Raw genomic sequence first — 25692 nt, forward strand, 5'->3', positions numbered from 1 at the left:
ATCCTGCCCCAATACTCTTCTCACAAATAAGCTTCCGTGCCAGGGAACACATTGAAAATGCATACCTACTATTTTCTCAAAGCCTGGCACAGACAAACATCTCAAACATCAAAATGCCTAGATGTAAGAAGCAGTCAGTATGGTCCTATAGTAGCCTACCTATAGCACATAGGCCTACTGTGCAATGGACATACTTTTGTACTATGGCACAAAACACCGGACAGCGCAGCTTTGCTGATGTAACAATATTTAGTTCACGGTTATGAAAAGCATAAAAAGAATCATCCTGTGCAACCAACCATCCAAAATAGATTTTAGGAATATGGAATGTGTTCCTGTTGGAATGTATTACAGGGTCACAAAAAGACTCCACTGGGAATTTGGTTCACGGACCTCCAGTTGAATATCACTGCTGTACAGTATGTCACCTCTGTAGGCGTTCAAGGTCTAAACGGGACAGGAATGATGGTGCGCGTCCATTCAATGCCCTGTAGGTCAGGAGGAGCACTTTAATAGCTCTGTCTGTCTGTCTGTGGTCAGTGGTGGAAACTTTTACTTCCTCTCCACTTCCACTACATCTCAGAGGAAAATATTGTACCTTTTACTCCACTACAATTAATTAAAAAAATGTACTAGTTACTTTGTAGATTTGAATTCTTATTACAAATTTACATTAACCACCATTTAAACTTTGGCTATTAAGAGTATTGCCGATCTACAAGCTTACGTTGTTTTCAAAAGATTTCGATTCATTTTATACATAATGATACCTTGTGAGACGGGACATTCTGCTTAATGAGTACTTTTACTTTTGTTACTTTAATGACATTATGATGCCAATACTTTCGTACCTTTACTTGTAACAGAGTATTTCTACATTGCCGTATTGATACTTGGTACTCCCATTCATCCATCAATAACAGTGTTTCTTGTCATGCATCTCTCAGAGTCAGATGACCAGAACTACAGGGTGTGTGCCGTCCACGCTCTGGTCCACAAGCTCCCGGAGAGGAACCGGGAGATGCTGGAGATGCTGATAAAACACCTTGTCACGTACGTCTTCCTCAAGCTCTCCTCATAAAAAGTTAAAGACCATCCCTGTACCTGGAAGATAAAGCTGCTAGCTGCTAGATAAAAAAAAAAGTACATTCAGAGTTCAGCCATACGTTAAGGATCGCTCCCGAGTGGCTCTAAAAACTGTCAGTGCTCTGAATAAGAGTATGGCATGCAGCACAGCATAAAAAGCTACTGTATGTAACTTTTGAGCGCTGACAACCGCTCCAACATTTGATTTGACTGAGTGTGTATGTCTGTCCCAGGGGGCCAGTTGATCGGATTTAAAATGAAGCAAACACAGAACTAAAAGTTCCTATGATTGGCCGCTAGTTGCGCTCCATAGGATTCCATTCATTTCTCCCGAACTTTTACATTAGATTTTCTTACCTTAATAAACATTGTCATAAATACTTTATGGTTCCTGTCGCTAGTTTAAAACCTTGTTTCAATCACCATGAAAATATGATTCAATTTATGTTATAATTGATGTTTAAGCAGGATATGCTGTAGGAGGGGCTTGTGATCATAGGCTTGTGATGGTTCTTCTTTGTGTGCTTTATTTTCGGCAAGCTCAAGACAATGTCCCATGTATGCCTGCGGTTGCACGTGGCCGTTGGCAGCCAAAAGCATTGTGTTAATACAACTAGCCCTTACCCGTTCAAAGATATGAGCTCCAAAATGATGTGCAGTGTGTGGGTTATGGGATGTGCACTGTGCACACAGTATATGAGGGATGGAAAGTAACTTTAACTGGTGCTTGCATGATGTAGGAGCATCAATGTAAGAAACCCGTTTCGTTTAATGGCTACAGAGATACTGTCCCCCCCCCCCCCCCCCCAGCCCGCCCGCCCACCCGCCTGCACACACACCCACCCGCCTGCCTGCACACACACACACACACACACACACACACACACACACACACACACACACACACACACACACACACACACACACACACACACACACACACACACAGAGCTGGTTAAACATTTTGCCTCAAGCTAGATGCAGAATAGATGTGCCTCATGCTAGATGCAGAATAGATAGTAGATACACCATAAAAATGCTAATATACAGCATACGATTTGTGAAAGTGACAAACGGGCTTCACAGTTATGTCAGGTGTGTTCATATGCTTATGGTGATGCGATTTCAGATCAATTGCTCCAGCCACCGAGGAGAAACGCTGTTTCAGACAGACAGACACTCAGACAGACATTCGCAAAATTATAGTATAGACTAGCCCTTACCCGTTCAAAGATATGAGCTCCGAAATGATGTGCAGTGTGTGGATTATGGGATGTGCACTGTGCACACAGTATATGAGGGATGGAAAGTAACTTTAACTGGTGCTTGCATGCTAATATGTAGGAGCATCAATGTAAGAAATACCCGTTCCATTTAACGGCTACAGAGATACTGTGTACCGATCTGCATGATTTTGGACAACATCTGTAACAGGGCCAGAACCATCCCCCCCCCCCCCCCCCCGCCCGCCCGCCCGCCTGCCCGCCTGCACACACACACACACTCCCCCCCCCCCCCCCCCCGGGGGGGGGGTGTGTGTGTGTGTGTGTGGGTTTGTGTGTGATTGTGCATGGCCTGAACAACAGCGCCCCTCCCTTAACATGTGTGGTCACAAAAGGTACTGTAGGCTAAATAGATATAGATACACCATAAAAATGCAATTATACAGCATACGATTTGTGAAAGTGACAAACGGGCTTCACAGTTATGTCAGGTGTGTTCATATGCTGATGGTGATGCGATTTCAGATCAATTGCTCCAGCCACTGAGGAGAAACGCGGTTTCAGACAGACAGACACTCAGACAGACAGACAGACATTCGGAAAATTATATGTTAGATATAACTTAGACGTTTGGGATGGTTGTACTTTGTCTAGAGACATTTAGATTGTGTCAAAGGTCATATCTCACCCAGACACAGGATTCCCCTGAGGAAGCAGACCGGCTCTATTAGCTCAATGGTAAAAATGTCAGCAGTTGCAGGAAACCGGGTTCAAATCCAGGGTAGAAGAGGAAGGTTATAGTGCATCTTTAAATGATTGATTCTTTAGATTTGAACCACTTTAACCATTATTTTATGCTTTAACTATTTTAAAAAATGCAGATTTACAAGCTCACAGCACGGCACCTTGTAGATCTTGTAGATCTGCTATTTTTTTTAAATCGTGAACATTTGTGCAAGTCTTTGAATATCTTTGACCCGATTCTAAATCCTTCTAAAAAAAATCTTCTAAATCCTTCTTCTAAATCAGTGGTTCTCAAACTTTTTCATGTCAAGGACCCCCAAATTTACATTAATTTGGCCACGGACCCCCGATCTCAAACTATGTTGTTCCAGGGACCCCCCCAGAAGCAAATATTTGAGTTACAAAGGTTCTTTAAAAAAAAAAAAAGCAGATCTACCAGCTCGCTGCGAGCTTGCATAATCTGCTATTTTTCACTAGTTAAAACGTTAAATAATTCTAGGCCTAAATGATGATGGTAATGGTTGTTATTATGATGGTGTTGTTTCAGAGTCAAAGAAGGTAGCCCGCACTCACTTTAAAGTCGCTCCCAGCCTTTTATTGACAAGCAGCAATAAGATAGACGTTTCGACTGGTTAGAGTCTTCTTCAGTATACAGTATACTGAAGACTAAAAAGGACATTGAGATCAGCAGGCAAGCTGCTGCTGGTGGTCCCTAGATCCAACCTAGTTCATAGGGGTGATCGAGCCTTTTCTGTGGCTGCCCCTAAACTCTGGAATGAACTCCCCCTCACCATCAAACTGGCACCCTCACTCACTGTTTTTAAAACCCGTCTTAAAACACATTTTTATTCCCAAGCTTTTAATCCAGAGTGAATTTTTATCTGTGTTTGTTTTTTGAGTTTCTATTTTATGCCTATCTATGTTTTTATTGTTTTTATTTCTATTGCTTGCTGTGATTCTTGTAAAGCACTTTGGTCAACTTGTTGTTTTTAAATGTGCTCTATAAATAAAGTGGATTGGAATACTCTAACCAGTCGAAACGTCTATCTTATTGCTGCTTGTCAATAAAAAGCTGTGAGCGACTTTAAAGTGAGTGCGGGCTACCTTCTTTGTTTCTAGTATTACTGCACTGTCAGTTATAGCTCGGCACCGAAGAACGGAGGATGTGTGCGTTATTTCTCCTTCTAATGTTGTTTCAGGGTATCCACTCAGAGCCTGTCCAACCTGATGACCGTGTCCAACCTGGGCGTGGTGTTCGGGCCCACGCTCATGCGCTCCCAGGAGGAGACGGTGGCGGCCATGATGAACATCAAGTTCCAGAACATCGTGGTGGAAATACTTATCGAGAACTTTGACAAGGCGAGTGTGAGCTGTTAACTCCACAAGGCGAGAGAGAGAGATTGTTCTATCTGTAGTTGTTTAGTTTTGGGTTGTTGTTTTTTTTTGTCCTAAGGGGAAAGAAAAAAACTAAAGGATAATAGCTCTCAGCTCCCAGTCCTTGGAATCACCACTCCTGCTAGAATGTAGTTGTTTATCTCTGTATTGAGACAGATAGCAACGGGCTTGGCTTTTCTTTCTTTCTTTCTTTCTTTCTTTCTTTCTTTCTTTCTTTCTTTCTTTCTTTTCTTTCTATTCTATCATTTCTGTAATAAGGCAGTATTTTAGGCTTCGGACCAGGGGTCTTCAATGTTTGTTCTTTTTTTTTTTTCAGGCCAGGACCCCTTAGTTGAGAGAGAGACGAAGCAGGGACCCCCGATACATACAATGTTTTGTATAAAACTGACCACTTTGACCGGATTCCCAATTACTAAGGCCAGACGGAGCTGGATATTTCATATATCCCGTTTTTTCATATATCCACATAGAAAAATATCTAGGTCCACATGACAAAGATATATAGGTCTAAAATAATCGGAGTCCCCAGACCTCCACTAGGGGGGCAAGCACACACAGTAAAGTCTTCAGAGATATCCGTGTTCCATGTCTACACGGATCCAGTGAATCGGATATTTTTCAATGTCTCCACTTATTTATCCGGTTTCAAAAATATCCAGCTTCGTGGCCAAAATATCCAGCTTTGTGTGGCTGCAAGCCCCAACCACACAAAAAAATGTCTGGCTAATGTCTAGCTTCAGAAATATCCAGCTCCGTGTAGCCGGCACCTAAATGTCTTAGCCAAAAGAGAGTTATCAGACAGACTCCCTGTTGAAGACCCATGCCAGCTGTACACATCATCATCTGCTGCACTCACTCTGGCTACGACTAGCTGTATTGCTAACGTCAAAGCACCTCTTGTAGCGTTGTAGTGAAGCAGTTCTTAACCCTGGGACCCCCTCCACCTACCCCCACATCTAGGGCTGTCACGATATGACATTTTACATGACGATTAATTGTCACTCAAATAATTGCGATTAACGATTTAATTGTGTTTTTGTCGTTGATAATTACATTTCTGTTTGGCTTTTAGGCTTTGAAGTTGCACATGGCAGATATGACACATAACCTAAATATACAAAGAAATTACTGACATATTTGACAACTTTATGCTTAAAAAAGAACATTGATAGTGGAAATAGCCGAGCTTGTAGATCTGCTATTTCCACTATTTTTTTACATTTAAAAAAAAATATATGAACATTTTTCAACATGGAAACGATTATGACGATTATGAAAAATAATGACGATTATTTCAAAGAATCACGATTAGACGATTATGTAGTAATTGTGACAGCCCTACCCACATCCTAGGTGTTCCACCAAGCTCCGGACCCCAACGTGCCCCTGCCCCAGCCCCATCGGCCCGGCGAGTCCCGCAGGAGCAGAGCCATCTGCCTGTCCACAGGACCCAGGAAGCCGCGCAGTCTCTACACCCCCACACTGTGTCTGGCTGACGCAGACAGTGAGTACCACCTCGCAGTCTCTACACCCCCACACTGTGTCTGGCTGACGCAGACAGTGAGTACCACCTCGCAGTCTCTACACCCCCACACTGTGTCTGGCTGACGCAGACAGTGAGTACCACCTCGCAGTCTCTACACCCCCACACTGTGTCTGGCTGACGCAGACAGTGAGTACCACCTCGCAGTCTCTACACCCCCACACTGTGTCTGGCTGACGCAGACAGTGAGTACCACCTCGCAGTCTCTACACCCCCACACTGTGTCTGGCTGACGCAGACAGTGAGTACCACCTCGCAGTCTCTACACCCCCACACTGTGTCTGGCTGACGCAGACAGTGAGTACCACCTCGCAGTCTCTACACCCCCACACTGTGTCTGGCCGACGCAGACAGTGAGTACCACCTCGCAGTCTCTACACCCCCACACTGTGTCTGGCTGACGCAGACAGTGAGTACCACCTCGCAGTCTCTACACCCCCACACTGTGTCTGGCTGACGCAGACAGTGAGTACCACCTCGCAGTCTCTACACCCCCACACTGTGTCTGGCTGACGCAGACAGTGAGTACCACCTCGCAGTCTCTACACCCCCACACTGTGTCTGGCTGACGCAGACAGTGAGTACCACCTCGCAGTCTCTACACCCCCACACTGTGTCTGGCTGACGCAGACAGTGAGTACCAGAGTGTGGGTGGGTGCATGTCACCTGGTTCTAGGGCATTCACCAAATATCGAATATCACATGTGTAAACAGGTTTTAATGAGTTGTAGTTTTCTACTAGGCACTGCGTAAGCAGGTTTTAATGGGGTGTTTGCGTGTGACCCAACCTGGCCCCTGCACAGGTGACGCGTTCAGCAGCAGTCCAGGCAGCACCCCCATGGGCAGCATGGAGTCCCTGTCCTCCCACTCCTCCGAACAGAACAGCTCCTCCAAGACGTTCTGCTCGGTCAAGGACAGCAGCAGCAGCAGGCCCCCCGCGTTGGTACCCCGGGGCGTCGCCGTGTGTGTCAGCAGCCCCGAGTCCAGCTCCCGGGAGGACGCGGCGGGCCGCACAGACGGCGAGTCGGAGGACGGCCTGAGCCTGTCGTCGGTCAGCGGCGGCGCCGCGGTCGGGGGGGCGTCGTCCTCCTCCCCGCCGCCCAAGAAAGCCCCTCACTGCCACTCGGACTTCAGGCCCGCGCAGCTGAACCGCTCCGCCGCCCCCTCTCTGAGGTCACTGTACGTCTCTGAAGGTAGGCCCCGCCCCCTCTCTGAGGTCACTGCACGTCTCTGAAGGTAGGCCCCGCCCCCTCTCTGAGGTCACTGCATATCTCCATTTAGGCAAGCGCAAATCTGTGTGTCACTTTAGATTTGAACCACTTTAGCCATTATTTTATGCTTTAGCTATAAAAAAGAAGAAATTAGCAGATATAAGCTTACAGCGCGGCACCGAGTGCAGCGCTGCGAGTTTGTAGATCCGTGAACATTTGTCTTTGAATATTTTTTACCCGATTCTACAAGTGTCTTCTAAATCCTTCTTCTAAATCAGTGGTTTTCAAACTTTTTCATGTCAAGGGCCTTCAAATGTACATGTATTTGGCCACGGACCCCCATCTCAAAATATGTTGTTCCAGGGACCACCCAGAAGCAAATATTTGAGTTACAAATGTTTGCTTTTAAAAAGATATATTCAAAAATAGCAGAGATATATATATATATATATATAGATATATATATATATATATGATATATCTGCTATTATATCTGCTATTTTTCAATAGTTAAAGAATTTTCTGCACAACACCATGGTGCGACAAAGTTTAAAATTACACTTAATTTGGTTCATTGTCGTTCTTACCTATCGTCTCTGTCTAGTGTAAACCTCATAATTATGTCCAAAACTGTACTTTTTCAGGATTCAAATGGAAAAACTATTTGTATGGAGATGAGAGGTTTCTGCCCGACAGCAACAATATAAAAAACACTCAGTCAAAAACACTCAGTACAATATTCAGTACCGGCTGACGATTATATATTTCTTATGGGGCCACGGTTTGTGTATCCTTTGCCGTAATAAAAAGAAAAAGCATTTAAGGAAGCATATTTTAGTTTCTCTCATAACAGTGCGTGACAGCGTTTATAAATTATGGATTTTTTATCTTGGATTCGTTCCGGTGGGATTTCATGCTCTCAGAGACCTTAATGAAAACAATATGCAAACTGAATCAAGAGGAAAGTATTTCATATTACTCTTCAACAGCATCACTACACCAGCTGCATAAAGTGACATGTGGATATATGTTTTTATAAATGTGCGTTTGTCATGACACACACTGATCTCGCAACCTGCCGCGTTGTTGTGACATATTGTGAGCTTTTAGATCTGTTATTTTCCGTGTGCAATTTGATCTGTTTTCGGAGTGTTATGAACTATAAATCGGGCTCAAGGAATACAAGGTCAAGCCCAGAAAATGTTAGTGAAATCCTTAGGCATCAGATAAGGATGAGACGTTAGAATAATGAACAAATTGGTTTAGCCAAGAGGCAGTAGTGAACACACAGAATAACCCAGTACAATTTAACATCATTTTTCTGTCTGGCAGAAGCCTCTTCTCTCCATATTCTAACTCTTTGTGTTGTATTCTTTTGTAAATGAACACCCCACTTGATCATACTACAGCAGCACACAAAAGGATCCAAAGTAGCAGATCTGCAAGCTTGAAACTTCAAGCTTGTAGATCTAGTTTCCACCCGACAGAGACGCTAAGTCAGTGTATACTAGGGCATTCACCAAATATTCGAATATTCGAATATCAAAGTCACTATTCGACGTTGTTCATCGAAGTCGAATATTCGCTTATTTTAATTTTTTTATTGTATTCTCTTTAAAAAATATATAGTTTATAAAGCTTGGCTAGATAGGAAGTCATAAGAATGAGTTGTCAATGCCCCTGGTGGATGAATTTGTTAATGCTCTATACCAGGGGTTCTCAAACCTTTTTAGGCCGTGACCCCTAAAATAAACATATTTGAACTGGGGACCCCCACCCTGACAAGCACTTGGAATTGTAGGTATTACAATTAATGTGACTCTGTTCCACAGATAAATGTTGTGAAAATAGCCGATCTACATGCTCACAACGCCTCGCAACGCGAGGCGTTGTGAGCATGTAGATCAGCTATTTTCACAATGTTCGCCTCTTGCTTACTTAATATTTGACAGTTTGGCCAGTCATGTCGAATATTCAACTATTCGAATACTTTGAGGTTGAATAATTCGAATACTAAAAATCACTATTCGTGAATGCCCTAGTGTATACACAGTCAAATCTGGAGTGATCATGCAACTCTTTTACGGATAGTTACCGGATGTGTTCGGCCGTACATGTTATTTTTGCTGTGGCATTTTTTGAATATCGTTTCCACTCAAACTCCCTCCAGGCCGTCGGAGCCACTGTGGATCTCTCCAGAGCCTGTCGACGCCAGAACCTAAGGAGAGTGTGGTCAGCAAGTCTCCGGGTCACCCTGAACTACCGCCCAAGCAAGTGACCCGCCGCAAGATGGACGGCTCCTGTAGCAACGGCTACCAACGACCCGGATCAGTGTAATGAGCCTCAGCAATGCTAACTATTACAGATGCACGACCATGAAATGATGGCCGATAACCGATATTTTACAGGCTCATATCTGTCGATACCGATTCCGATACCGATATTACATTATTATATCATAATGCAATATATATCTTATCGGAATCTGTATCGACAGATATGACATACCGGTATGCAAATATCTAAATTTAATATTTTTCTTTAAAAAAATCCAAATTGAAAAGCTTTCCCAGAAAGCCCTGATTGAATCTTCAACCTTCATCATTACAAAGAGCTTTTTCAGCTTCACATTCAAATGTGAATATATAAAAAAAGAAAATATCGGCTAAACCGAACAGTTATTTTGATATTGGTTCGATATCGATAATGCATTTTTTATGGCAAATATTGCCGATACCGATATGATGGCCCGATTAATCGTGCATCCCTACTAACTATATGTTACTACGGACCTGTAAATAACATTCTTCATTCAGTCTTTTTTTCACACTCTTCCAAATCTCTTTGCCAAAAATAGCCGTTCTAGGTTGCGAGCTTGTAGTTCTGCTATTTTTGGCAAACGTTCTGTCTCAGAATGGATGTTGGGGATATTTTGATTATCGCGATAATATCGTAAATCGCTATTGGTCACAATAATCGTGACATTAAATTGTCATATCGTCCCATCCCTAGCTAGAGCCCACTCAACACAACTCCAAACTCAAAGTCCTTTATAACTGTAGCCTGGATTAGCATGTAGCATGGATTAAGGGGGAGGGTTTCATACTAAATATTTTGAGATGGGGGTCCGTGGCCAAATACATATCATTTTGGGGGTCCTTCACATGAAAAGGTTTGAGCACCACTGACATAGAAACATAGGTTTAAACAAAAAAAAAAAAAAAAACCTTAGGATTTGAAATATTCAAAGAATATTTTCACGATTTCTCAAAAATAGCAGATCTACCAGCTCGCAGTGCGGCACTCGGTGCCGCGCTGTGAGCTTGTATATCTGCTATTTTTCAATAGTTAAAGCACAATATGTGAGAGAATCCTTGTACCCCAGGGTCCAGAATTTGGTGCGACACCCCTGCTTGTGTCTGTGAGGGCTTTGTGTGCATGTGTACAATTAAACCATGCCCCGCCCCCACAGACCAGTGTACAAAAGAAAAAACCAGTACTGTAGTTTGGGTAAATGTTTAACCACTCAAACCCTCTATCCTAACTGAAACCAACCTGAGTTGCAGCTGTACTTGGAACCGCTTTATTCCCTGTCTACATATCGTCGTTGTCGGGTGGAAACCTTGTATGTCCAAAACAGTTCGTTTTGTATTTATCATTTTAAAAATGATTTAAACTAGTGAAAACAGTCGATCTACTGTGCTTGTAGATCTGCTGTTTTCACTACTTTTGTGAGACGGCCTTGTACGATGAAGCAGGGCTTTGCTTTGCCAAAGAACGGACACATTTGAAACTTGGAGATACGAGGTTTCCACCTGACAACGACGATATACTGTTAGCCGATCTGCAAGCTCACAAGAATATCGTCTCTGTCGGGTGGAAACCTCATTATGTCCAAGATCAGGATTCAAATTCAATTCAGTATCGAACGTAGCAGATCACCGAGCATCTACTTTTGATATGTTTGTGTGATGCTGTAGTATGAACAAGAAGGGCTTTAACACATGGGAAGCCAAGGTTTCTAACATTTCTAGCTGTTGCTGCTGCCGCCGTTCACTCACGCTTTATTTTGAAGAGCCTCGGAAGCTTCGTGCGTGCGCACGTGAGTGTCCACTGACGATTGAGGAAGAAAATCCATTTGTTTACAAACGCTCGCGAAACTAAAATCCAAACCGGGGCCGACCATCGCGGTAAAGTGTCGCCGTGAAAACAATCAGATCTCTGCTACCCTGGCGTTCTTTGCACCTCATTCATTGATAAAGCCCTTTTTATGTTTCAGCCTAGAATGGAAATCAATGCAGCCTAGTCGCGCCATTTTCTCTCTCTGCGAGCCACGGTGTGACGTATGGACTAGGGTCATTCACAGAGAACACAACATGCGCGCAGCACGCTGGACAGTTAACCCTTTGTTGTCTCATTGAGGAACGAGACAACTCCTTTTGGCAGAGCGACCCATAGTGCTCAAAATGTTAAAATATGGAGATAAGAGTTTTTTTCCCCTGACAGCAACAATATGGATGCTGGGAGTGGTTACTTCTTACTCTCTCTCTCTCTCTATCCAATCCCCTTCCCTCACCTCCTCATCCCCCCCCCACACACACATACACATCATTTTGTCTGCTTCTTTCCATCCCTGTGTCATTGTCTCCCACAGGGGCGTCACAAGGGGGGGGGTATTGGGACTGAGTTACTAGGGCCCAAGGTGGAGGGGCCTTCATTATTTTATACTTTAGCTATTGAAAAATAGCAGATATACAAGCTCACAGCGTGCATGTAGATCTGCTACTAGTCTGTATTTTTGAAAAGTCGTGAAAATGTGTGCAAATCTTTGAATATATGTATTTTTTAAAGCAAACATTTGTAACTCAAATTTTGCTTCTGGAGGGGGGTCACTGGAACTAAATATTTTGAGATGGTGGTCCGTGGCCAAATACATATCATTTCGGGGGTCCTTCACATGAAAAAGTTTGAGCACCACTGACATCACTTTTTTTTTTCCAAAGATAGCAGATCTACAAGCTCGCAGCGCAGCACTCGGTTGCCGGGCTGTGAGCTTGTATATCTGCTTTTCCTCAATAGTTAAAGCACAAAATAACGCAGGGAATCCTTGTACCCAGGGCTCCAGAATTTGGTGCGACACCCCTGGCCCCCCATTCCACTCTGAGTCATATGTGTGTGAGAGAGAGAGAGAGAGAGAGAGAGAGAGAGATTTATGCCCTTTCCCCTCTCTGTCGGTGCAGTGGGAGAGCTGGATTTAATTAGGCTGTGCCTGCAGCGGGGTTGACGTGACCCAGCAACAGCGCCGTGGCGCCCATTCTCTCCGGACAAATAGCTTGTTTGACTTGGCGTGCATGGAGGAGCCAATCACATGACCGCCGACCCGCTCCGCTCGTTGCCTTGTATAGAGCACCCGCACGCACACTCAGCACGGTGCTGGTGCAGTTATACCAGCAGCAACACAACCACCAGCACCACTCCCACTGAGTGCAGTCTCTTTGCACAGTAGGATGCACAGGGTCAAGTGCTGTGGATGCAGCCCTAGTACACAGTCAAATTCAGTGGCGTCAGTTCAGAAAAAGCTAAGGTATGGCAACATGACTGGTGTCTTGCACGCGTGCGAAGGCGCGCGTGCAAGACACCAGTCATGTTGCCATACCTTAGCAACAGGCATGATATATTTATTTTAAGAAGAAATACATATAATATATAATTACCAGGTATATATACCTATAATATAATTATAATACCCTGTTAAAGTGACCATTTTGTAAAATTTTGCATTTGTAGTTATTTTACTGTAATTTACCAACATAATAACCCGCACAGATAGACAAAGAGACATTCGTGGATTCATATTTAGAACTAACTTTTATCTTCACCCCCCTGGACCCAGGGTATGGCAGCTGCATACCCCTGCCATACCCAATTGACACCCCTGGTCAAATTGTAGATACTCCCAGGCACGTGTACACGTAGACATCAAAGGGGGCTTGAGCCCCTGCCCTTGTATCCGTCTGTAAAAATGTCCCTGTCCTGTCCAGTCCAGACCATGAATGCAGGGTTAGGGTCATGAATGCATTTTTTACTATGGTCAAAGAAATTCAAATTCCCTCTTTCCATGCCTACCCGAAGGCAGCATTCAAGAGAATTGCCTTGTCCAAACCCTCCTGAACTTGAATGCAGTCCACACCGCCCACTTGTGTCAGGTTTTCCACTACAAGGAACTGGGTAGAGTGGTGTGAAAGTGGTACTTAACGGGGTCGGGCATGCGCGCAGGGGGTAGGGGGGGACGGGGGGGATTAACACCTCCACTTTTTTTTGGGTGGGGGGGATATCCCCTCCAGTGTTCAGGACCTCTTTAAATTTTTAAAATCGCTTCATAATTGCCCGATCTATGAGGAATCAATCTGCAGTTTTGCTTTGCTTCATATAGATGCGTCATCGCTGATCGCGATGCGTCATGCCAATTTAGCCAAATAAGAAAAGAAAAAAAGCTCTCGAAGCACTATAGGCTATACATGGCATGTTGACAGCTTTTAGGTCTAAATATGTTTTTTTCGGACACACACATGTACAGTAGGCCTATGTGCTACAGTTCAAGGACATGCAGCAGCCGTCTGGCTGCCATCACCTAGGCGCTGAATTAAGTAATTAAACAGCCCTATTCTTTTACATCTCTGTCATTTTTGGTCTAATTTTACAAATGTAAATTTCTAAATAATAAATGAAATGTATTTATTATTACTGTACTCAATATCAAACTAAATCAGGTGGGATATGTTTTATTTCGTTTAATTAGGCTACTGGTTCCATCAGATTCCCTTTTTTTTTGGCAGGAGGCCGCCGTTCCGTAGCCTATTAATTAATAGGCCACTATGCGTCCATTGTTCACTCAACAAGGCCAGCCTATGTCACACTGACACGCTGGCATGAGATGAGAGAGACAAATAGATATGTGGACGTGACAAAAAAAAGTATTATATTAATATAGCCTTCTCTCTCTCTCTCTCTCTCTCTCTCTCTCTTTCTCGCCTTTTTTTCTCTATACGCAAACAATGTCGGTTCTAATAAAACAGACCTTATTGAGTGTGAGATATTTACAAGCATGATATCACTGTGATATGTGAATAAGCATTAGCCCCCCCATCCTCTGGTTTTATGCCAGTTAAATGGAATGACGGACAAGCTTCTGATTGGTGAATGTACCTACAGCGGTCATGCCATCGGTTTCCTCACACGTTTCCATGAAAACACACCCATGAATAATTTTTCACGTGGTGAGTGCACAATTACGATCATCGCAAATCACATAATCAGCTGCTGAGCGTTATTCATGCGTCAAACGCGATCGTCAGCAGTCGGTATCTCCTTAGCATGGGCGTTAATTACCGCCTTCTTAACTCATTTAATGCCACCCTTTCACCACTAGAGGGGGCCCAGTGTGCCACAGACAATCCCATAGAGATATGCTGGTATATGCAGAAGCCCTGCAGCCATGACTTGCCTAAACACTTTCCTTTGTGCATGTACAGGAAGAGGATGAAGTTAGCTTGAAGTTAGCTATTGGCTACCAAGCATTTTAAAAGCCTTATTTTCGTCAACTTAGCCATGATTAAACCTTGCACACCTCATGCATGGGAAAAAAACAGAGAAGAATGAGCTCTAAAAAATCCAATGCAATCCTGGATTGCATTGTTGTGGGTTTGTGCAGTTTGTTCACAGCTTTCAAACAAAAAAATCCGATTGGAAATCCGTTCAGGCATTCTTGAGATAATAGCCATTATGTTTTACACTGTTGTGAGCTTGGAGGTCTGCTACCTGAGTTGTATGGGGGTTGTATGGGGGTTAAACATGCAAAATCGCGATTGAAATCATGTTCACTAGTTTTGATGGGGTCCAAAAAAAAAATTTTCAAAAAAAAAATTTCAAAATTTTTTTTTTTTTTTTTTTTTTTTTTTTTTGAATCACGTGTATATACGTGATTGGCACTGTGGGATGCGCTAATATATCACGTGTATACACGTGATTGGCACAGAATGAGTTAATTGGGCCCTGAGTAGTTCTCATTTCAAGGCGTATTACTGCCCTCTAGAGGCACAGTCCCACCAGTGCAGTGCAGTCAGCTCAGCTCAGCTGTTCTGAATGAGTTTAATTAATGCAACGCGATAGTGACAAGCAGGCAGGCAGTGGCAGAAGGAGACCGTCATTGCAGGTGCTGGACCTGCTGCTGGTGTGTGTAGGCTAGTCTCACATCATTCTCAGTCAAAAAACCAAAAAACGATAACGTCGTTCTTTAAATCAAGCAACAATGTAAGTACCTTTGAACAGATGCATAATGGAAATGCAATTTCGTTTGTCAACACATTTTAAGTTACGTTTCCTCTTGTTACTGTGGGGGGGATACAGTAACAAGAAAAAAAATGCCTTGAAATCTGTGTAAAACAACTGTGTAATTCAGCTCAAGTGGAGGGGATATGTCCCCCCCTCCTCGGGGCAAAAGTGGGGGGGATATCACCAAAAGTGGGGGGGATACCCCAAAATTTTTCGCGCGCGCTATGCGCGCGCACATACCTCCCAGATGTGTCCCCTTCACTTTTAAAATGCCTCCTGCGCCCCTGGGGTCGGGTACTATTTAGTATCCACTCAAGAGTGGGTCCGGGCTCGGCCAAGTGGTGCCTTAAAAGTGACGTATACGCGCTGCTGATACTGATTGGTCGGAGAATCTGGCTCACTGGCTGAGCTGTGTCTTCATAACAACTTGAGACAGATTTGAGTTTGCAGTCACGGCTGCAAATCAAATATAAAAGCCTGTTTGTTTTATAGGCTATATCTGTTTATATCTGTTTATAAAGAGGTTGATTATAGGCAGGGGAGGGGAGGGGAGGGGAGGGGGGGGGGGGGGAGGGGAGGGGGCGTTTGTGCGTGCGTGCGTGCGTGCGTGCGTGAGGAGGTATTGCAGACCATCGTGGGCCAGTCCAATATAAAAAGCATATTTCTCTTTGTGTGAAGTAAGACGCCCTAAGGGCAAGAGGTGACCTATTACACCACTATTACACAATTCCAGTTATACACAATTACAGTCTTATTACACTAGTACACCCATCTGATAAGGCCTGAGGTCATAAAGACAGATATCAAGTGACTTATCTGCTTGAAAATAGACCATTCACAAAAACTTAAATAACTCCATTTCATTTGATTTTCAAGCTCGGAAAATCAAAAAACAAGGGTTTTGAAATGGCTATAACTATAGAATGGTACATCGTAAATACAAAATTATATTTTTGGGTGAAACTAGAGCTTGTCCTCTTTCATTTTCATTACTGTATGACATTGTCATGCAAAAACAGAATTTAGGAAAAATGTAAATATTAAAAAAGATATTCATTATACAAAATGGCAGAAAAGCCATACAGGACAATGTTAAAATGGCAGCAAATGAGTTAAGACCTTTTTAATACCTCAAAGAAAGAAAGAAAGAAAGAAAGAAAGAAAGAAAGGGGGCTCCCTGGAACTAAATATTTTGAGATGGGGGACCGTGGCATTCATTTTGGGGGTCCTTCACATGAGAAGGTTTGAGCACCACTGACATAGAAACATAGGTTTTTCAAAAAACTCAATAGTTAAAGCACAAAATAATGCGTTCATGGGGGGGCCCGCAGTGAATCCTTGTACCCAGGGCCCAGAATTTGGTGCGACACCCCTGTCCTTCTAAACAATGAGGCATGCAGTGACCTGGCGTCACGGTGGTTTTTATGCTGGGTCATTGATCACAGTCACATCAACACACTCTTATTTTGCCATCAGAGCGCTGCACTACAGGCCTGGATCACAGCATGGATCCTAATGGATTCATGGTGAACATTAAATGAAAGTGATTAAAATTTAATTTTCATAAAATGATTACAGTAATTGCCACTAAACCTCCAGATGCACGCCTATGACACTCCACCCCTGCTCCAGTTTTGTGTTTGTGCACAAGAGTGAGTCCACAACGATCTGTTACAAAGTTACAGATTATTACAGTTTACTATGAGAAACGTCACAGATTGTCCTTGTCGCTCTGTCTGGACGTGTAGACATGTACACATTTTTTACGGTCTATGGGTTTGTCACTCTGACATCAGCTCTGACGGCACTGTGATGTCCCATGCTTTGCCCCTGAAAAGTGTCGTGGGAATTTTTGAAACAGAGTCTGACAATAACCAGACATAAGACTGTGTTATTACACGGCTTGGTTGATTCTGATTGGCCAGTCGCTGAACGCTGAACACAGTGGCGTCAGTTCAGAAAAGGCTAAGGTATGGCAACATGACTGGTGTCTTCGCGCGCGTGCAAGACACCAGTCATGTTGCCATACCTTAGCAACAGGCACGATGAAAAGTACATTTTATTATTTCCCCCTGTAGCCAAGGTATGGCAGCTGCCATACTTTGCCATACCCAATTGACGCCTCTGGTTGAACACAACAGACTGCTGTCTATTCAAAGACATCAAATGTTCTGCCGCATCCAACCATTGTAGCCATGTAAACAAACACACAATGTCACACAATTTACAGCTAAATGATACAATCAACAATGTTTTTTTGAAAACATTAGAATAGAGAAATAGACAATACAGTAACTGAATATTGATTCCATTTCATCAAAACGCCTTGTTGTTTTGCCCTGGAATGCACTGGCATAGCATAATGTACTACTTTCATTTATTTCTGTAAGCAATGAAATCCTTTTCAAATCAATCAAATTGTTTTGTTGTTACTTTTGGGTCATAAGCGGGAAACCCAATGGGGAGCAGGTCATTGTTGAAAGATTAACCATGACAAAGTGATTAGACCCTAGATCTTTATTGATTGTCTCTTTATCGATTATCCCTTGCATAAACATCTCAAATGAACTGAGACGCTCATCAACAGCGTGGTACTGGCCCTTTATGGGTGCAAGAAATCACCGTTTCCAAAACAGTGGTTCGGGACCCATTTGTGGGTCACAGGCATATTTTTATGGGTCACAAGTAAATATCACTTTTTCACATATCACATTTGTTTTGTTTCATACATTTTTTTCATACAAATGAAGTAGTGGAAACAGCCGATCTACAAGCTCACAACGCGGCATGAAGCAACGCGTTGTGATTGGCTCTCTTCACTAGTTTGGGTCGCAGGCAAACGTCTAATTTCTCTTTTGGGTCTTGAGCTAAAATGTTTGGGAACCACTGCAGTAAAGCGTGTTGAATGCATGTGCTCTGTGTGTCAGTGTGGCTGGGGATCATGTTCCGTTACAAGAGGACAGGTGTTGATGTCTGCCTTTGTTATGGTGTAAGTGAAATTCACCACGTTTCTTTCATGTCATTTCAGGGTGGCTGCGCGAGCATTGATCTTCGAAAGCCCCTCGTCATCGCAGGCCCCTCGAGTGGGAAGGTAGACGGTATTCTTCTGCCTACACATACGTCATGTCCTAGTATGAGTGAATAGGGGAAGGGGATCAATCAACATCACATGATCCTATTGTTTGGCCCAGAAAAGAAATGCATGTGTGTCTCAAAGGATATTATTAGCAGAATCGCGGAAGGTTTAGAATATTTGGTGGTCCCGTTTCCACTTTTCACCACACCGGGGGTTGTCACCAGGGACGTGCTGGCCATTGGGAAAAGCGGGACAACTCCCGAACGGCCGGTTCATTCCCGGCCGGTCCAGGCCGGCCATTAGGAAAAAATCGAACCTCTGTTCGAAGTGGAGCTGTGTGTGTGTGTGTGTGTGTGTGTGTGTGTGTGTGTGTGTGTGTGTGTGTGTGTGTGTGTGTGTGTGTGTGTGTGTGTGTGTGTGTGTGTGTGTGTGTGTGTGTGTGTGTGTGTGTGTGTGTGTGTGTGTGTGTGTGTGTATTGCAGTTGATGCTCAGGGCAGGCTAGACTCAACAGCACCTCTCTGGTCACCCAGGGTTACTACATACAGGCTACATACAGACCCACAGACCCACATACCCACATACCCACATACCTACACACACGGCCACGTATAGGGAGCTTGTGTTCCACACAGCTCCAAAAATTAAAAATAAAATGTCGGCCTTCGTTCCATTTTGGGGGCTGGGCGGCCAACAAAGTAAATCGTCACTGTCGGGCAGAAACCTTGTATCTCCAAGTTTCAAATGTGTACATTTCTTCGCAAAGCAATGCCCTGCTTCATCATACAAGGCCGTCGCACAAAATTAGTGAAAACAGCAGATCTACAAGCACACAACCCCTCGCGGTGCGAGGCGTTGTGTGCTTGTAGATCGTCTGTTTTCACTAGTTTGAAATCATTTTTAAAATGATAAATACAAAACAAACGGTTTTGGACATACAAGGTTTCCACCCGACAACGACGAAATATAACTCATGTAATTGGCCCACTGGCTTGTCACTTGTCATGATCTGAAATGGCAAATCTTTGAGTAGCAGAGCGCAATGAGGGCCTCCAACTCTTTTTCCCGGGCTGAATCAGGGGCCCAGCACGTCCCTGGTTGTCACAGTTACCTGCACTACAATACTTCACCGTCTGTTGCGCTATGACGGAATAAATGCATAAAACGTAACAACGTGTCGCGTATGTTCCCTAATGCAATTCCAATGGTGAAAGCCACCCGGAGAAGCAATGGCGGAATCGGCCGAGCCTCTAAATACCCGTATGTTTGTCTCAAAGAATAAGATTAATGCGAGACTTGAGCTGGCCTAATTAGTGTCAGAACGTTGAGTGTTAATTTTGACTTTTGAATACAATTAGATTTAGATTTAGTCATATTTTAATCATCTGCCATGTTTTGTTTTAGTCTAGTTTTAGTTGACTTAATATTATAAGACTTTAGTTAGATTTTCTCGACTACATTTTATTTTTGGCAGGCCTTGATGGCGTTGTAATGCCTGATTTACTCTGTATAAGCTTGTAGATCGGGCTATTTTCTTGACACCAACACAGTCAAGCAGAAGAAATACTTAGTTCTACTGGATCTCTTCTCCACTAGTCCCTCCCTAACATTTGTGTCTATGTTTTATTTGTTGACAAAATTGTCATTATATTTAGTCATAGTTTTAGTCATCATATTCATAGCTTTTATTCATAGGTTTTGTTTGGTTTTGATTTAGTTTTCATCAGTGTAAAAAAGGTAGTCGACAGAACATTTTCGTCATAATTTTAGTGAAATTAACACTGAAACATTCAAGTCTTCAATCAAAGCCATTACAAAAAATCTGCAATTACGTAGCAGGTTGTGTCCTTTTATCTCTTACTGTGTGTGTTGTTCTGTTCATTTATAGGGAGGCCAAGGCAATGTACTCCTGCAAAGCCGAGCACAGCCACGAGCTCAGCTTTCCACAGGGGGCGCACTTCTCAAATGGTGAGTCGGTAGCATACCGATTTTTACGCAGCTTAATTATTATTTAAAAAAAAGCTTTCTAAATGATGTGTATGGTCATTAGGGTGGGCAAGTGCTACGGTAAGAGCTATGGGCTAAGGTGGAGTCTGAAGAGGTGAGTCGTCAGACCACAGTGGAAGCTAGGGAGTGAGTCTGCTAAGTGCAACAGGGAGTTTATTCCACAGTTTGGGGGCCAGGAGGAAGAGTCTGACTCTAGAGTCTAAAAAGAGTCTAAAACTGTGTCAGACCCCCGGCGGCTATCTAGTGCCTGGTGGCTATTTGCCCCTGGGCTATTATTTGGAAATATAATTATCGTATATTGCATTGACATTTTTTATTTCCAACCATGTATAGTCATACTCAACACTCATGCATATAACTAACACGTTCAGTTTGGTCAAAATAACATAATTAAAAATGGAATCTTTTATTACAGTAAAAAACAAACACTAAAACTAAGCCTTTTAAAAATATAAAAACGAAACCAAACTATCGTACCCACTTAAAAAAAATGTTTTAACAAAAAAACTAAACTAAATGCAGTCGATAAACTAAATACAAAATAAAATACAAAAAACGAAAACCTCCAAAGTGTAACAGCCCACGCTGCCCTGTTGATAACGGAAACAGATGCTGTCTGATTTATTGCGGCTTACTGTAGCACGTTGTCAAACACTGCATAAATAAGTCACATCCTTGGCAAACACAATGCAGAGGGCCTGATTGCTTGATAGCATGCCTCGGTGGAATCGTGTGACCTTGTACGGTTTCCATGAGTATGACGGACATGTTGCCAGCGGGTCAGCGTAACCTTAGTGATGATGGGAAGAAGCACTGTCTGTTCCCTTGGTATAGAGGCAGCCAGCAGCCAGCAGCCAAGCCCTCTGCAAACGTCAACAAACACTCCTTCAAACGATTTAGAGTGCAGGCAGAAACATTTCTTCTAAATCGCCGCGGTCGGGTGCAAAAACCTCATATGTCCAAAAGGCGTAACTTTTTTGTTATTATTTCAAATAAGCAAATACAATAGTGCAGGGGTTCCCAAACGTTTTTGTCTCAGGGCACCCAATAAATGTTTTTTTAATCCAAGGCACCCCTACATTATAATTTTCACTCCCAGCACCTTATATTTATAGCATATTGTTGTTGTCGGGTGGAAACCTTGTATGTCCAAAACCGTTCGTTTTGTATTTATCTTCTATAAAATGTACTAAACTAGTGAAAACAGCAGATCTACAAGCACACAACGCCTCGCGATGCGAGGCGTTTTGTGCTTTTAGATTGTCTGTTTTCACTAGTTTTGTGCGACATTCTTGTATGATGAAGCAGGGCTTTGCTTTACCAAAAGACGTACACATTTGAAACTTGGAGATACGAGGTTTCTGCCCGACGATATTTTAGTGATTATGTTGTGAGGAAAACGTTGAGATAATAGCCATTTTGGTTAGAACTGACTGAAAATAACTTTGTACTTCAAGTTTAAAATGATACTAAATTCCAAATATTATCAAATTATCTCGCCGCACCCCTGGACTGCCGTCACGGCACCCCAGGGTGCCCCGTCACCCACTTTGAAACCCCCTGCAATTGTGGACACAGCTGACCTACTGTACAAGAGCATGTAGATCGGCTATGTTCAATACTCTGTATGATGAACTAGCTGGGTGTTCATTTATGAAAAAAATAAAAGAATGGAAATATGGAGATCCGAGGTTTCTGGCCAACAATGACGTGGTTGTTGGCCTTTCTCTAATTGTATTCTCCTTAATGTGTTTCGTTTAATCGGCCTCTTATCGCAGCTCGTTTCGGGTTGATGGTTTTTAATGTGGTTTCTTTGCCAGTTGGACTCACGTCTAAGGAATGATGAGGGGCTGGTTAGATGGGTTTGTTGGATGTGTGAGACACTGGTTCTCAACGCCGGGTTCAGGGACCATCCAAGGTTTAGAGAATGGAACTTTACGGGTCTGTAACTCTTGAGAATACAAAATGGATCCATTTGGTTCCATTTGTACACTCCCAGAGTTACATTAGCACAGCGTATTCTGCTGGGTGGATTGGGATTCCAGGATAGTTTAGTTTTTATGTGTTTTCCTTTGAATCTCTCTTACTAACTGTTACTCGGAGTAGTCTTTCAAAAGTGATTTTGAAGACTTCAAAAAAGATCTCCTAAGTACTCAAAAATGCTAGTGGGTTAAAATCTATTTTATCCAATATAAGTGGCTAATTTACAGTCAACTTTTTCTTCACTAGTACAAAAGACATTCTGCTTTAACTGAAGCCACTTCTTGCTTACTGTGCGTGCGCGCGGGCACGTGTCTGTCTGTCTGTGTGTGTGTGTGTGTGTGTGCGCGCGTGTGCAGTCTACCCTTCCATAGAACCCGGCTGGCTACAAGCAACATACGAGGGGAGAACAGGTTTGATCCCTGAGAACTACGTTGTCTTCCTCTAAAAAGATAAAGTACGACAGTAAAAACAAAAAGTTATCGTGGCACCTTTTTTTCATGGTATCCATGGAAAACCATAATAATCCTTGATGCGAGTGACTGCTAAACAATTTGCTGCAGTGTTCATTTGAAGTTGAAATCTTTGAACAGTGCCGTTAATGTTTCTTAAATGCTTTTTTTTTATCATAAATTTAAATCATAATTGTTATTTTTCATGACTGTAGACATGTTTATTTTATTTCTTTTAGACAGTTTTATCTGACTAAAATTGCTGTAATAAACTGTAATGTTAAACATAGGGGTTGGTGATATGGTGATAATTATCGTTGAGACGATACAATGTCTCCACAATATGACTTTTCAGAGTTATCGTATCTATCGTGATACAATGAGGGAGCCTTGTTGAATTATTGATACAGAGATTCATTGCAGAATTCATTCAAACCTGCATTTTTGTCTAAATCAGTAGTTCTCAAACTTGAAAATGTCAAGGTCTCCCGTTAACTCTGACAGTATACAAATGAAACCAAATGGACGTCTAAGGGTCCATTTGGTTTCATTTGTATACTCTCAGAGTTACATACGGCCTTTCTGTGTGGAGTTTGCATGTCCTCCCCGTGTCTCCTAGGGTTGATACCCTCACAAAAACATGCAGTAATCCTGGTCTCAATAATGCCTCCGCCTGGCCAGCCGGGGCGCCTGATGGAGGGGAAAGGAACTGGTTGGAATAACGTGTTCCTTCCACGCGCTACGTCCATCCCGGGGAAATCTCCCCTGTCAGGTGAAAAGAAACAACTTGGACTACCCATGCATTGAAGGAAGCATGAGGTTAGTCCGCTGTCTCCCCAGGCGCGGCAGAGGGAGAGCAGAGCCCAGTACAGGACTACATAGGCAATTGGCACTGGGTGAAAATGGGTTTCAAAATCGTAGGATAAAAATTATAAAAAAAAAAAAAAAGAGTTACATACGTGTAAGGGTCAATTTAGACCTCCCAAAAGTAACCCAGAGGGTCCGTGGACCCCACTTTGAGGACCACTGGTCTAAATGGACTGTTACTCTTTTTCTTTTAGTTTTTGTTAAATTCTTGTGGGTGGTTGTACTGTTAAGTAACTTGAAAAATAACCATAAAATCCAGCATGAAAAATAATCGTGATAAGATTGTGTATAGTGATACAGCTTGGAAAAATATTGTGATATTGTATTTCTCCATATCGCCCACCCCTAGTTAAACAGTTCCTCTAAGCCAGATGTACGTTTATAACCCCCCACCTGCACTGCTGTTCTTATGTCCACTGTTTCAGTTCAGTGCCGAGGCTAAGTGGTTCTCAACCTTTTCAGGCTGCGTCATAATTATTTGAACTGCCACCCCCAAAAATATAATATTAGATTTTGTTTTGAAAATAGCCGATGCAGGCTTGAAGAGCAGCTATTTTCAAAACTGTTTCCTCTTTCTTATATTATTTGACAAAAAAGGTCACGTGGGGACCCCCTGGGGGTCCTCCTAACCCAATGTTTGAGAACCACTCCACTATTTAACCTACAGTATTAGGGACTACAGTATTAGGGAGTCAGAGTCCAGTCACAGTATTGATGTAAGGGAGAGTCACAGTCAGTCTTCTTCCCTGACAACATCCTCTTACATCAACATTAACATACATTCATGATCATAAGTACAGGTTGTTGTTTGTTTGTTTCTTTGTTTTTTTTACTATTACAAAACTGATCCTTTTGTTATTTATAGCTGTTTAGTTAGTTCAGAATCCAATCTTAATAGAGGAGCACCTTAGACCTCAGGCCTATTCTACAAAATGTAGTAGTAGTAGTCCTCAAACTTTTTTGTTTCCAAGGACCCCCAAAATGATACATATTTGGCCGCGGACCCCCATCTGAAAACATTTTGTGCCTGGGCCCCCCCCCCCCCCCCCAGAGGAGAAGATCTGAGTTGGGGAAAAAAAAAAAAAAAACACTTTCAAGATTTTTTTTTTAAATGTTCAAAAATAGCAGATGTGTACGAACTCGCAGTGTGTCACTTTGTGCTGTGCTGTGAGTTTGCCAACGCTAAAGTCTAAAATGACACAGACTTTGCTTTCCCGGTTTAAATGAGTTAGAGTCTAACTCATGGTCTAACTGTTAGACCATTGAACCACCTTCAACCTTCGGTGTCCCTGTTTTGAGCACAGTGATTAATTATTATTATTAGAATCATATTTTCCCCAAACCATTCTAAAGTTGTAAATAACATGTCAAAGTAGTGACTCACAACAGCGAGCTGTTTTCGCTGCACGAAGGTGCACTCTATGGTACTGCACACATTAACATTCACCTGCTGTATCTGTAGTAATATTTACCTCTTAACTGTATCACTGTGTGTGTGTGCATTGCTCTAAATTAACACATCAAGTGTGTGTCATGTTCTGTGTAAAAGTCTGTTTTGTCTTTGGACAATGGTGATGAATGTTATGTGTTTATGAGACTGTGATGCAGGCCGCGTTACTGTTCTCACTGGTGCACTGGTGCACCAGCAATAACGCAAGACACGCATAAGATTATATTATGATGAAGATGCTGTTTTAATATTTAATTTTGTATTGATGTCACAATTATATGTCCCAGGTTAATAAATGCCTTAATGCCTTAGTTGGTTCACTTGAGTGG

The 25692-nt window shown here is 42.8% G+C and overlaps 1 protein-coding gene across 1 annotated transcript in view; it reads left to right on the forward strand.

Annotated features, from left to right (window-relative positions):
- arhgap42b (Rho GTPase activating protein 42b) overlaps positions 1-23678 on the forward strand; it is a 168903-nt gene extending 145225 nt beyond the window's left edge. The window contains 10 exon segments of the mRNA XM_080731273.1: positions 948-1053; positions 4253-4412; positions 5802-5952; positions 6795-7147; positions 7149-7160; positions 7164-7227; positions 9373-9535; positions 18562-18624; positions 20496-20575; positions 22954-23678. Coding sequence (XP_080587399.1) covers positions 948-1053; positions 4253-4412; positions 5802-5952; positions 6795-7147; positions 7149-7160; positions 7164-7227; positions 9373-9535; positions 18562-18624; positions 20496-20575; positions 22954-23042 — 1241 coding nt within the window. The 3' untranslated portion in view covers positions 23043-23678.
- The last annotated feature ends 2014 nt before the right edge of the window (positions 23679-25692 follow it).

This window comes from Nannobrachium achirus (assembly GCF_963921795.1).
Source record: "Nannobrachium achirus genome assembly, chromosome: 8".
Lineage (NCBI taxonomy): Eukaryota > Metazoa > Chordata > Actinopteri > Myctophiformes > Myctophidae > Nannobrachium > Nannobrachium achirus.